The sequence below is a fragment of the Lepisma saccharinum genome, chromosome 3 (genome assembly GCF_977018435.1).
Source record: "Lepisma saccharinum chromosome 3, izLepSacc3.1, whole genome shotgun sequence".
In the NCBI taxonomy this organism is placed as follows: Eukaryota; Metazoa; Arthropoda; class Insecta; order Zygentoma; family Lepismatidae; genus Lepisma; species Lepisma saccharinum.
Window position 1 is genome coordinate 57,816,699 of NC_139231.1, and position 15,565 is coordinate 57,832,263.

General features: G+C 37.0%; 1 protein-coding gene across 2 annotated transcripts in view; it reads left to right on the forward strand.

The window, feature by feature from the left end:
- The window catches only part of LOC145985065 (uncharacterized), a 353,116-nt gene that overhangs the window by 10,581 nt on the left and 326,970 nt on the right, over positions 1-15,565 (forward strand). Inside the window, exon 2 of one of the 2 annotated variants that reach the window (XM_083118625.1) lies at positions 3,651-3,838. In XM_083118625.1, the coding sequence (XP_082974751.1) occupies positions 3,651-3,838 (188 nt within the window). Of the gene's footprint in view, positions 1-3,650; positions 3,839-15,565 lie in introns of those variants that run through there. The other variant, XM_083118626.1, reaches the window with a different exon arrangement.

The window sequence follows — 15,565 nt, forward strand, 5'->3', positions numbered from 1 at the left end:
TTGGCGAACAGTAGCCATTTACCACTGCAGAAAATCAGCAACAAAGTACCTGCATTTGCATTCTCTATCACTATCACAGATCAAATAAAAGGACTCGTTCTGAAGCTATCAGGGGAGTGGACCTGTTTGTTACCCCCTGGGTGACTTCCTGAGGCAGATGTCCTGTCATCCCCTATGCCTAACTACTGCTCTGAACTTGATGAAATTGTAAGAAAAGCAGGTATTGCGAGCTAAGCAGGGACGGCGCTACAGGGGGCTAGGGGGAAGGGGCTGAAGCCTCCCCAAAACTGGTCTCAGCCCCCCTAGATTTTTTTAAATACGGTAGATGCATTTCGATCGAAAACGTAAAAAGTAGAAGTTTACAGTTTCTATTATAAAACTTCCATTGGGCAAGTTCAGTGTTCAAATACATTTTCTAGTTCGGTTAGATCGCAAGGTTACTTTACTTATGATGTGTTGTTAAAAGGGGGGAGAGATCAGCTGCAGATATGCCTGGATAACAGTGGCCACTGATCATTTATGTGATACTAAGTAATTGGCCATCAAGTTGCCAAATGTGCTATGAAATCTGGTGCCTGTCTGGTAGGTGAACGTATTCAGTGACTGTGAGATTGTTCTTTGATTGTTGGCATATACAGTTTCTGAATAGGTGTAGCAAGTGTGACAAATGAATTTTACATAAATAAGTAGGACGATGGTCAAAATCTAAAGATGCGTTGGTTATGTTTCTTTTCTGTTTGCTAGTTCCTCGGAGTGCCGACAATTGCACGAGTGTTTGCAATGTTCTCTCATTGGTTTCATTGTTATATCTTTTCTTATCGCTGCAAATATTCGAGAGGGACAAATACGATGATAAAGAATCAAAGAGTACATAAAATACCCGATTCTTAAATGCTAACATTAATTGGGCTCCCAGCCCCGATAGTCTAGCCGTAAACCTGATATCAAAGGGTCCTGGCTTCCATCCTCGGTCCAGGTATAACATATCATTAAGTGGTTCGGTTGGGATTTCACTAGAAAGTGTAGTTCTCATCCATACTGTAGCTCTCTGTGCATATTGTGGACCTTAATACAAATCCAATCAACTAATCATTGCTACGGTGTGAAAATCAGCATGCTTGGGCAATTTAATTGCTCGTAGTCCTAGTGCTACATGTTAATTAATTATCATTTGTGAGTCTAGAAAATAATTTCTGCAGTAGTACAGTCATAGTAGTACCGTGCAAAAGAAACAATCTTAGATCCAATTCTGTTCAGTATTTATTCATAATATATTCTGAAATAAAATTATAATCTTCAGCAATTATTTTCACTAATCAAATTGCTCAGTGCAAGGGTTGCAACTCTATTAATTGATTTTATGTCAATATAGTATTTGTCTCCTAATGGAGGTGAATTTGTAATGAAAATATGTTTGTTCCTTGAGAGTGGCACCTCCTATGTTGACGGTATTTCTCGTATCCTCCCCATTTTTAGCCGTGAGTTCTGAATTTTAGCCATTGAACAAAGAAAACATAAGGTATTTCATCATGATAGCAGAGAAAATAATATCATTAACACATTTTCTATCAAGGGTGGTGGTGTTGATTCATGTCTACTTTATTAAGTTAGTGCCACTTTTCTGAAGCATGAAAAGCTTCAATCTTTTGCCTCTCCCTTTTGTTGTGATTTGGACAATTTAGAGTTATGGCACACTATGAGGTAGAAAGGAACTAAAAATAAAGACCCTTCAGCATCTCCTTGCAATGGTTGAAACATTAGAAACTGCCTTTTACGAACTTTACAAGCTTATTGAAATGTGCATAGCCCCATCAGCGGCTGTTTGCCGCAAATCAGGTGTTATCTTCGTAATCGAATTGGTAACGAGAGGTTGAGTGCTCTATTAATTCTCTCTTTGAGAAAGAAGTTGCAGTATCTTTGGATTTAAACAAGGTTGTAGCTGCCCATGAAAATATATGTATCTTATCGTATTTCTTGATGTGGTTCATTTTCTCATTTTAGCAAAAAAAAAAAAAAAGTACTCAAACTCTTTACATAGAAATAGTGTTATGTTTATATTTATACATTTATCCGTAGCTTTTATGACGTATTTTGTACTGTTTATATGAATAGTAATTAGTAAGTCTGTGATATTATCCCATTCAAAAATGGCTTTGGAAGAGACAAAAGAATTATTGCATTTTACTTGACATGAAAGATCTGTGCCTAAAAGTACTTTTGTGTGTGATGGAACAAAATGCACTGTCACTGGTAAAAATATACCATAGAAAAGTTTTACGTAAATACCTTTTACCTGATATAAGTTAGCCCCCGAGAATTTTACTGTTAAATCTTTAGCCCCCACTTATTTCAGGCTGGCGCTGTCACTGGAGCTAAGAGAGCAAGAAAATTTTACGAATTGTATTTCTACTTGCATAAAATTTTGAAATCGAAGGGGGAGTCAATTGCCACTCTGTGCCCCCCCCCCCCCTTGCAAGTGTCCTGGGTCATCTGGAAGAAAATGCAAGAAATACATGAAAACTAATTCCATCGTGAGTATCCTTTTGTCCTGCTACTCTTGTTTTTTTTTAATTTCAATGTTTGCCCCCCCTCGAATTGATTTCCATCCAAAGTTGGGGGGGTAATGCCCCCTTACCCCCTCCTGTGATTTCACCACTGCAAAGTACTTCACAATCCTATGAGATCAGTTCATTATGAATATTTCAATCTAATCTCATGTCTAGAAACTTAAATTTTGTGTGTAAAATGTCACATGTAACATTGGAATGTCCCATTTAGAGAAGGCACAGTTCCGGTAGACATTATGACATATTTCATACTGCCAATACAGTACTGGACATTGAGCAGAGTGGCGGTCATTTATCCACTGTGGTTTCAGGTGAGGTTTTCATGAATATCATACAAGTTGTCTCATGGCAATGTGCTTGTGCAATAGCCAACAAGGTTGGTGACTGGAAGTTCTGAGAAAGATAAGGAAATCTTGACACTTGAATGCTGCATTAGTTAATCCCGGGAAACTGAGCATGCCATCTAAAAGTGTGTAGGTTTCTTATTCGGAGGATCAACCAGGAAGGGTTTAGGCATGAGGTTGTCAGCTTTGAGAAAAATGGTAACAATTGTAGATGATCTACACAATGCTTGGCTAGGAATTCAGGGCACTCTCCCACCCACAAAGTTGTTGCTGCTTGTATGGTGTCTGAAGTTACATGTTACATCCTCCTCAATCAGAGCCAGTTCGTCAATATAAATGATTACTGTTCTGCACTGTATGGAATGAACCGTCATCTTATCCTCAAGCATCAAGCATTAGTCAACAGATACAGTGCCTTCGTCTTGCATGGTTATGCTAATCCACACATTACGTACTCTAAGCACTGTGTACACTGTCTGTCACCTTCCATATTCCCCTCACTTATCCCTCGCTGATTATCGCTGATGGCAGGTATATCATGCTTTGACTTCTTTTGTTGTTGAATTGAGGCTTTGCAATAGCAAATGTTTGTAGATGCATAGGGAGACTACTGTGTTTGTGCTTTAATCTTCTCATTTGAAAACCACACACTTATTGAACATTTCATTTGCACCAACCCAATATTCATAAAGCGGTATTTGTGATATTAATGTACATTTCTCTCTGTTACTTTCTGTAGAGCCCGTCAGTGGGCGATGTTAAGTGGAAATGATGATTTGATATCATGTGACCCTGCAGAACTGAGTAAAACAAAATTCATGTGCAGATTCCATTTTGCAAGATCAGCATTTACAAATGTGATGCGGACAAGGCTGAACAAAGGGGCACTGCCAAGTATCAACTTGCCAGGACAATCTGAATCATCAGGTAAAGTATGCTGTAGTGATAAGACTGTCATAGCACACTAAGGTAATAAATTTGAGTCATGGTATGTTTATTTTTTGGGCCTGGTTCCCAATTAGGGTTATGTGAAATCATTAACATTGTAAAAGCAGTCATGAAAAATACGCTATAGACAATTCCAGAAAATTGTCAACCTGGTGTGTGAAAATCAAAATTTAACCAAGTAGCATGTATTATACCTTGTTGGAAAGAAAACTTCATGTAGATTAATGTAGTATAATTATCTCCTAATGTAACTGATTTTTGCAGCTGCAGTATAAAAAAATATGATGGTACTGCTAGTCGGAGTTCGCATTGTATAAATAATGGTTTCATTTCAACACCTATAAAATCATTCAGAAACTATCTACCTGAAAGTTAATTATGTTACTAGAATGTGCATAAAAATAACATTATTTTGCACAGAAACTGTATACTAAATATATCATGTATGAAGAAGTAATGCACGCTAAACTTTATTAAGCGGTAGTGTCAGTCCGTTACCAAAATATTTGAAAAAGTTTTTTTATAAGAAAATCCAAAATGACAATTTCATAAAACTTTATATCCTGTGTTAGGTTTACCCAGACTACTCAGACAAAAAAATTCACAGTTATATCTTAAGGCATTAGGGTATTATGGGTAGGTAACGGACTGACACTGGTAACGGACTGACTTTGGTAACAGACTGACATTATAAGGAGAAGTTATATAAAATATTAAAGAACTTTCATACATGCTATCTGACAGTCCTGCTTGAACTTTTATTACTCAAAATTATTTTTATAAAGTTATAAAATAATGTTAGCTATATTATAAAATAATTTTTATTGTAAAAATCATACTTAAATATATTTTAACAAAATATATTTTCTTTTGTTTCGAGATGCCAAGTATAAGCAATGCTGAGAAGCAGCAGAATTATAGACAGTGTATGAAAAAAAAGGCTTGTTATGAAGAAGTAAAGAGAAAAAATGCTGAAAGACAAAAAATAAAAAGAAGTGCACTTAGTGAGAGAGGTAAACGGCAGCTTAATAAGAAGAAACGTGAATACAAAAGGAAGGAAAGACAGAGGAAAAGAGAAACTACTACTGCTGCTGTTCCTCCTGAAACACCAACAACATCTGTCATTGAAACACTGTATTCATCACGTCAATCATTTGGGAAAGCAAAAAAAAAACGTGCATCATCTGCCTTACCTGCTTCCCCCAGAAAGAGACTAGCTCTTATAGTTGATTTTGCAAGGAATGAAGGACTAAAGATTGGTAATAGCTCTACAGCTCCCTCAAGTGCCCAATCAGAATTAGAAACTAGAAATGTTATAAAATAATTTTACTCCACTTATGAAATCTCTTTGCAAGCCCCTGGAGTAAGATACTAACTGTGTGTGAAGGTGGAGTGAAAACAAAATATCAGAAACTGTACTTACTTACAACCCTTCAGGAAGCATATGCAATATTTTGCTTGAAGCATGCTGAGATAAAAATAAGTTTTTCCACTTTTGCTGATTGCAGGCCCAAGTTTGTGTTTCTTTTATGAAATATACCTCAAAATGTTTGTGTTTGCATGACACATGATAACATTAAACTGTTATTAATCGCCCTCCATTCTTCAGGTATACTTGTTTCTACAGAATTTCGGCCATGCCATTTATATACCAGATAGTATGTAGTCAAGATAATGAACGTTGTATGACTGGCAAATGCAAAATATGTCCAGACTTAAATTCCATAACAGATAGTGATGAAAGTGAAACAGATCTTTCAGAGTTCTGTAAGTGGTATGAGTGGGGAAATACTACTAACAGTGTTGAGAAAACTGAAAAGACTGGAACTGTCCAAGATTGTTTTAAGTCTCTGTCAGTAAAAATTCCACACTTTCTGCATCATACTTTCATGAAACGTAAACAGTAGATGGCTTTCCAGGGAAGGATTCAAAACTTAATGAAGAAGAAGCTGTCTTACAAATTGACTTTTCTGAGAACTTCACATGCAAGGAACAGGATGAAATCCAATCTGCCCGTGGAGCAATAAACAAATTACCGTTTTTACATCTGTAACTTGGTTTCACGATGGAACTACATCACAAAAGAAGTATTTTGCTATTCTATCTGACTGCCTCAATCATGATAAATACAGTGTACATGTACATATATTTACAGTATATTTTAGACTATCTCCAAAAAGAATCTTGGATTACCAATTTCCAGTCTTCATATTTTCTCAGATGGCGCAGCTTCACAGTTTAAGCAAAGGTACACTTTATGTAACATCACATATTCTTTTACAGCAGGAACAAACAACATTGAGTGTTTTTTTTTTTTTTTTTTTAACTTCCCATGGTAAAGGGGCTGTAGATGCAATTGGGGGAGAAGTAAAGAGGATGGCGAGGGAAGCTGTAATGGCTGGGAAGACTTCAATTCACTGTGCACGTGAATTTGTCACATTTCTTCAAGAAAATTAGACAAAAATTGTAGTAGCAGAAATCCCAATTTTCACCATAGAAGACGTGAAAGGAACACTAGATGAACGCTGGCTTAATATTCAACAAATTCCAAACACACACAATATTCACCATTTCAAAGTCATCTCTAAAAATGTCATTGAATGCTCCAACTATGCAGGATCGACTGAGAAATTTGTTCATTCCTTCTTGAAAAATGGGTGTTCTGGAAGTTACGAAGTATTACAAAACAGTTCTTTGGAAGTTGAGAAATATTATGCAGTATTTTATGATCAGACATTTTATATTAACAGAATATTAACCATGGACAATGATGAAATATCGTTTTTCTGGCCACAACCTAATGATGAAACTGTAAACAAGAAGTTTTCATTTTATGGTCCAGTTGAATTGTAGGGTGCTGGTCCTTTTGAAATTCCACATTTAAGAGAAATAGAAAAACAATTTCAAGATTTTAAGAAGCAAGCAATGTAACATTGTCATACAGTATTAGCACAGTTTATATACCTTATTTCCTTTGTACAGTGTTTAAATAGTTTTAGTGTTACTTATTGTTAGTAGTTTTTAGTGTTACTTTAACTAATTTCAGTTATATAGTAAAGAAAAACATTTTTCTTAGTAAGAATATGTAAGTCGGTTGAGTTTATAAATATATTTCAGAAGGTGTCAGTCCGTTACCATACATGTCAGTCCGTTACCAGGCTTATTTTATTTTTTTCTGAACCACTGAATAAAACTGAAGCATTCCAATTTTGCTGTCTTACTGTACCACCTTTCACTATTAATCATTGAAAAAGAGAAGTACTAAAGTGTCCAACTTTCAGAGAATTTTATCAAAACATTCAGTAATTTGAAATGGTGGGTTGACACATGGGTCAGTCCGTTACCATGCATTTTTTAATTATTTTCTCCACAGTCAGACAGACAAAATTGTAGAAAGTTTGTTACTGGGTTAAAAAGGACTCTTTTTGTCATCTAACATGGTGATGTTTTGGAAATTTAATATTGCATATTTGCCTAATTAAAAATTTAAAAAGCTGAAGAAAATCTTCTCAAGTGTCAGTCCGTTACATCTGGAATTGCTCTATAGAGTCTTTGTGCCGTGGCCACTGCACAAATTCAGCAGGTGCTTCAGTATGCAGGGCTGGCACCACAGACCAAGAAAGTATTTGGTCTACATATAACAGCGATTTTTGGTTTCCTGAGGTTTCATCAGAATAAACAGAATATGTGTGGTTTTATTGCATTGTGTTGCTTTACTATATCCGAGTTATACAATGGGTACAGGAGCAAAAAAAAATAGATGTGGATGAGTACTTTACTGTTAAGTATACAGGGATAAATACCTTCCATTTTTCAAGGGATTTACATGTGATAGTTTTATGTTATTGTGGCAAAAGTGGATTTTTCCCCCCTTGTACTGTTTATGCACTTTAGTTTGTAATCACTGGGAAGTATATTGTTAATACCTGCTGTTTTGGCCCCTTGTCTTCATTTCGACAATGAGAATAAGTGCTGAATTGATTAATGTGACTCTCACTAAGATAAATTTTGGAATCACATGATGGCTATGTTTAAAAGATTCTTTTGAAGGTAATATGAGAAACCTGTGTCATTTCTGTTGAATTTGAGAGTAGTTTTACATCACTTTCATACATCTCTCTCTCTCTCTCTCTCTCTGTGCCTCCACACAGGTATACTACATACATACATACATGTGGCAGATGAACTGGTTCAGTTGCTGAACACTTTAAATGATCTACTTTTGATCTCAGCCCCAAAGTTACCGGATTTGAGTCCCAGCCTACGCATGGGTGTTCTTGGTGAGTGTCCGTCCCTTCATCAAATCCATCAATCATTACTCAACCTCATCATTATCTAGAAGTGGCAGAAAAGCAATGTAAAATAGAAGAAAATGAAATAAATAGAAATGATGGAGATGAGTATGGATGATGATGCACAAATTTAGTTGGGACATGAACTTCCCTGATATACAGTGTGTTTTAAAAGTCACGCAACACACCTATAATTTTCTTAAAAAAAGTTCACATATTCACAGTTTTCAAATATTAAACAAAGCATAATTTAAAAAATCACATGCAAGTATAAGAACAGAACAAAAAGGATAAAAGACTTAAAAAAGAAAAAAAGAACCTGTGTCTGCATCATTGGCATCAGCTGTTTTACTTGAAAGATGCATATCACTGTCTGCCATGCAGCAATGGCCACTGCACTTACTTTTGAATCAAAATATGTGTGTGATGAAATGTCATATGATAATTCAGGATTCTATATGAGAACATTTAAGGTCCTTATTACCTCAGATTTATAATTTGATTTTTTTATTTTATTTAAGATTACACAAAACTTCTGTACACAGAAACTTTGCATACAAAAAAGCCAGAAATTATGTAAGATTCTCTTTTGAAATGGACACCAACAATGTGGAGTCTATCACCCAGTTGAGTGTTTATATTGTCCAACATGTGTTTATCCTATTTTGCAGTTTCTTCATTCGAACACACTGTGAATTTAGAAAAAAAAGAGCATGGTAGGTATATTCTGATTTAAACTTTGAAATATATAACATGCTCTTCTTGTGGTGGTGTCCAATAATAAAAAAACTCTTTGCCCAACAAGATGACTCGCTCTTGCCTCACCAATTTTTTGGGTAATGCAGTAATATGAACTACAGATATTCAGAACTTTGGTACAATATCCAAAGGGCATTCAGGATATGCTTCTTGGACAATTTTGAGCATTCCTATAGGCGTAAAAATTCTCGATTTTTAAGGTAGCATAAAAACACTGTACATACAGCCTCTGTACATACAGCCTCTCCAGCTACTGTGACTCTTAACTAGCCTCTCCTAGGGTCATTTCCTGTCATGGTTTAAATTTCAGGTAGTGTGAACGCATTTGCCCCAGTGTCTCCCCTACATGTTAACATTTGAATTTAATACAGATTTTTTTTTATTAAACAATCATCAGGAACCAATTGAACTAGAGATCATTTACTTCTCTCAAAATTGATAAAATACATACTAGAGACTGAATTCAATAAAATACATACTAAAAGACGGAATTCATTCTTGCTTTTTTTATGTCATCAGAAACCAGCTGAACCAGAAATCATTTATTATCTTTGGGGAAAGATTGGTAAAATAGCCTATGGGTCATTCCATGTCAAATCAGGCAGAACTTGACCCTCATAGTCACCGATTTTGATGATATTTGGTACACAGTTTTCCTTTCCTTGCGAAGTGGTATACTGTGTTTCTGCAGTTGCCATTTTTAAATATGCGATTTTAAGGATCATGTGAGACCCCTTTTGTTGCCTTCGTGAACTGAAGATGTAAAAAATCTTGTGGTAGTTTCGAGTCGGAGGTGGGTCGGGAAGTGGAGACCTACTTAACCACTGTGTGAGACTGGCTTTAGTCTTTAGATTTGTAAATCATGGCTAATCTAATACATTGGCTTTCATTGCGTTACTCTTATTTTATGTCATAATACTAACAAAGGGAACCATGTTAATTAGATGCTTGTTCAAAGAAAAGGTTAAGGTAAATTTACTTTCTTTAATTAATTTACTCAAACCAGAACAAGGATGCCGAAAATCATCACGGTCATGATTTGCCAAAGGTGATGACTTTTTGGACGACTTGCACTTTTTACTAACTTTTCATTTAAATACAGTTATTATCGTCTGAGCGAATGTAGAATATAGAGAATGTCTAATTTCGTTAATATTTAGGATACTAACTAAATTTGGCCTTCTAATCACGAATCTGTTGTTAAAATGCTGCGGACACGTCTGGAAATGGTGAAATAAGCTGATGTAAGTTGATTTTTTTAATGGTTTGTGGAGCTATCCATGAATGGTTTTTGGGGCTATCCGTCAATGGTTTGTGGGTCTACCCGTGAATTTTTACACGCGTCCGCGGCAATTTAACAACAGATTCGTGATTAAAAGGCCAAATTTAGTTAGCATACCAAATATTAACGTAATTAGAGACATTCTCTATATTCTTCATTCATACCGTCTGACAAAATCTACTCGTGATAACTAATGCTGATTTTCCATCCAACAAACAATTATAGGTTCGTAGCTGCTTTTTTTTTAAAAAACAAAAACAAAAAACAAACAAGAATTCCTAAATTACGTTGAATTTCACTAGCAGTTTACTTGTTCGAAATAAGTGCTCGAGAATACACATAAGCAATTACATCGGGAGGTTCATTTTAACTACGTGTCACGAAGAAGACGTTTAGCAAAAAACGTGTATTACTCTACTGAAGAATAGGTTCATGGGGGGTATCACTTGCACTACGTCACTCATTCCAACGCTAGGAAACTCGGGAAGATCGCATTGTAACAAAATACTGTAGGCACACTTTATAATTGTACTTTCATACCTTTTTAGGTGTTCAACACGATGTTCACTGGTATTTAGATAGCCTTCAATCCTCTTTCCTTGTGTACTCCAAAAAGCTTGTAGGTCGACAAGAAGAATTTGACCAATTTCTCGTATTTCGCCCACAAGTAAACTTCGTGCATCTGGATTTTCACATATTATTGTCAAACGTTCATATATGTTATATATTAGTGCATTGACGTGACTTATAAATACGTGAACCATAGTCCCCTTGAATCGCGCTTGCCAAAAATATTGAAGTCCACGCGATACAAATCCAAACTGCCCTAATGGCAATTACTACTGACCCTTTCTAATGCGCGATTCAAACTGTATTTGATTGTGTGAGCTTGCTTCGCACGGTACGTCTGGTTGAGCCATGCGCCTGGTGACAAGATTAAGAAAGCAGCCAAACTAGCATAACTGGTGCTGCCACCTATAGCAAGTTTCCTGAACTACGTCACTTTTCTTTCGTTACATGAGCGGATAACCGCAAACAACACTCGGTGTTGATAATTGTAGGATTTTCGGTAACTTTGCAACAGATAAACCAGTTTTTTTACCGAAAATCGCTACATATGTCAACCGCAACGCCAACATACTCTCTTGTCTGTTTCCTGTTTCCATGGTCTTAATTGTAGTTCACTACAACAAAACTTTCTAAATCAAGAACCGGTATGGAATTTCTAGAATCTTCATTTAGTTCTCTCTCTTGAATTTCTGCCTCAATTTCCACAGTGTCATATTCTTGCTGCTTTTCTGTAACAACTGCTTCATTTTCTGCTTGGTTTCTGACAACAACTTGATGCGACGGCGAACTGTTGTCCTCTTACCAGAGCCATAGTAAAGACTCGAAACTGAATGACCAGGATGTTTCTTTTTCATTTTTACCAGACATTTCTGGAAATATTTTGAGGACCCTCTGTGGGTGAAAAGGAATTAACCCAGTGCTGCGGAAGCCGCTCCTTATGATATCAGCGTTTCGTGCTTCAATTTTCTGTAGAGTCTTTTTCAGGAGGGCAGGAAAGGCATCTCTAGAGATAGGTCCACATGTGGACATTTTCCAGGTCGTCAGTACTTGTGTCCATGCTTTTTTAAGTGGCCCAAAATAGCACACATCTAACGGCTGAATAATATGTGTGCTATTTGCTGGTAAAAAATGAAAGAAATGTTCTGTTTTTGAAATTCCTGGACCACTGATAAAGACATATGGCTGGACAAATTGTCTCCAATAATGACTTTATGTACCTCCAGCTGTTTTAAATATGGCAGTGCGACCGTAAAAAAACAATCTTCAAAAATCGGAAGGTCAAACCACCCACTTTTGTTTCTGTTGTATCTCGTACCAGGCGGGCCACCTTCTTGCCATGTGTCCCATAAGTGTTCGGCCTTTTACAAGACATATGGGGGAAGTAGTTTCCCATCGCCACTAACACACATCATGAGAGAAATACTAGTCTTAGAATAGTTTATTTCCCTCTCTGTATGTTTTATGCCCCTCTTAACAATCACGCGTTTCTTTCCAGGTTCATAACACAAATTCGTTTCATCATAATTGATGACATTTTCAGGTAGGATGTTCTCTAAGGCGTGTTGTACATGATTAAGAAAACCTTTGAACAGTCTCCGAGCTGACCTCAGCACGAACTCTCTTGATATTCTCAGACAGATGAACGGAAATAACATTTGCGTGTTTCTTCAAGAATGATCTTGCCCATTCGACGCATTGCAGATTCTCGTGATATCGTTTATCTTTTCTTCCCAACCTGTCCAGGTATCCTTTCACAATGTAACGTAAATCATTTGAAGTGCCTTTAAGATACCACGTATCAGCATTTCTTCTTCTTCAAGAACAGATGGCGTTCCGATGGGTTTTGGGTTTGTTCGATTTACTTTATTTTCTAAGGTGGACCGTGGTACACCAAAAAACTCTTGAGGCCTTGCGGTATGTCAATTTGCCAGCTTTGATGGCTTTTACTGCCGCATCTACCTTATATTGTTCGTAGTTGCAGTATATCTGTGCTCCTAACTTTATTTTATATGCACGAGGCATTGTCCGAAGTTACCACTGCGTATTACACACTTCGGGGAAAACTGTGTGCAGTGTGCAACCTAGAGCATTGAATACATCCAACTCTTCACACTCACTTTTAAAATAAACATTACAAATTCGAAACAACAATCACCCAAGGAATATAGAGTATAGGTAGAGCCATCCGAAGATTGCCGATATTTCATGAAGGCGTGACGTCACCGCAGAATCACTGAGTTCGGCTGAAACAGACTGCTCGTGGCATTTATATGGGAGATTCAGAGTGCAAAAGTATTTTTTTACTTTGAGGAGGGGGAAAATATGAATTGTCATTCTCCGATATGGTATTGAGGCATCCTTTTAATGATTAGTAACATAATTGAAAAGGGGGCAAAGTACACGTGCAAATGTGCTTACTTTCAAAAGGGGGCAAAGTACACGTGCAAATGTATTTTGAAAATCCATGCCTGAAACTTTCTGATTGATGCGTTACAAAGAAAGTTGCAGTGTTCTCATTTAGCATTTCAAGATTTTATAAATTGCATTATAATTTCAACCAAAACGTCGCATGCTAAAAAGAATTACATAATAAATGAAAGAGTTAAAAATAAATAATTCATTGATAGTTTATTTCACTTCGCTTATACTCACAAAGAACACACTTTCCCAGGTGAAGATTCGGACCCGGGCACCGTAACGCGTTGTGTTAACCACTTCACAGTAGAAATAAACAGTGACAATTAGCTATGTGGAATACTATTTATTTCATGCGAGAAGCATTTACGAGTTTACAATAAGTTTTAATAAAAACAGTAATAATAATTCTAATCGAGACTTACCCCTTGCAGTCTCTAAATGTTCTTGTAGGAGTATGCATAACCTTTGCTGATAATAGCTAGTGTAAATGAATTGGTGCAACAGCCCTCTGACAGTCAGGTCCCTCTGTGGTCAGCGCATCAAATCCCATCGTGCCTGTTTTCTGGCATTCGACACCAGAGGCTGCTAACCTTTTTCCAATATCTCCCCAACAGAAATATGTTTGGGGGGGGGGGGGTCCGAACCAAGTGTCTCAGGAATATTAATAATAAAGATAAGTTCGATCCCGGGTTCAGTCTCCGGCAGGGACGTCATTAGGTGGGGCACGTGGGGGCACTGGCCCCGGCAAACATCTACGTGGCCCCGGGAAACTGTTCTGTATTTGCTGGAAATTTTACTTTGATGACAAATATTGCAAAATAATATTCAGTAAATTTTGCAGTTTGACACTTCTTCAATTTTCAGTAGCACGAACCCAAGCAAGGCATTTCTTTATTATTTCCCTCTTTCTTTGCTTGTTGAACACACACAGATGTATTGGGAGTGGATGCAGTTAATGGTTTTGTGATCTGCCTTGGTCAGGGAAGTCTGAGACCTATTGAAAATGCACTTTTCCTCCCTGCTGCACACCAGATCCAGGATCCCCCAAAACCTGCACTTTCTCTTCATCTGGCCCTGCACTGGCACCATGGGCGCCGAAAGGATGACACAAACAGGAAGATTTAGCTACGGGTCGCTAGAACTTTCTGGGTTAATTATTTTATGGTTCAGAAAAGATATCCCCATGCGTTTCAAATTCCAAGAACAGAATTCTATTGCTTGTCTCTTTTTCGGCGCGGGAATGAATGGCATAATGGTTCTTCTCACATGCACTCAACCCTCCTACTAATGACTTGCCCTGCAAAGGAGGGAAAGTCCACTTTCTGAAAATTTGGAGAAACATCGAAGCGGTCGGTTCATCTGTTGATTTGGTGGACAGTTGATATCTGTCAGATAGTTTGAAGTAGGATTTGTGGTCCGAGTGGTGGTAAACTTCTGTAAACGCGAGAAGATAGTATCACAAAGTGTTTGTGATCTCGTTTTCCTACATTGCGAGTGAAATGTCAAATGAGAAGCTGCCAGATTGTCTTCCTCTGGAAACAATGGATCAAGATCGACTGATTAACCAAATATCCAACATATTGGCATTCTAAAAGAGAGTCCGATTACCACACAAGATCCTGGGTTCGACTCCCAGGGTGGTTGATCTCATATAATGAAGAATAAACCACGTGTCAATTAAGGAAGAAAACTAGGTATGTAGCAATTGTTTTTACAGCTGTCTGCATGCTCTATAAGTATTGTGTTACAAAATTTGTATATCTTTCTGACTTTCTGTGATTTTTCTTCATTTAGCCTCCACCTGCAAATGCGGAAGCTGCTGCTGCTTAGGTGGCTTGGTTGGCTAGACATACAAATGTAATTAATCTCTAGTCATACAGCGAATAATACTTTTAATATAATCATGAGTTATGGATAAGCAAATAACTTATCAAGCATTTTCTGTTTGTATTTGTTGTGCAGTGGTTAACTAGGTGCATTATGATGCCAGGGGCCCTCGGTTCGAATCCTGGACTGAGCATGTGTGTTCTTTATGATGGTCCTCTCATCAATTTCACGTCACTCATTTTCATCTTCACGATTAGCCAAAAAGTGTCAGAAAAGCGAAGTAAAATAAACCAAATCAATCATTTATATATTTCTACATTACGCCGCTTTTCTACCTCTTGGGTTAAATGAGACAATGAAAATGAATGATGAGCCGAAGGAATGGCGATGGGACAGACATGATACAACCATACCTTTCCAATGTCCGAACCTTGGACCTCTAGTTTCGTAACGTGTTATAATCAGTGGAATTCTTAGGAAGAAAAACTGTAAAAGTAGGATGAAAAGAAGCAAAGTTGTATGATGTATAAAAAGCCATGTTTAGTTCTTCTAAAACCT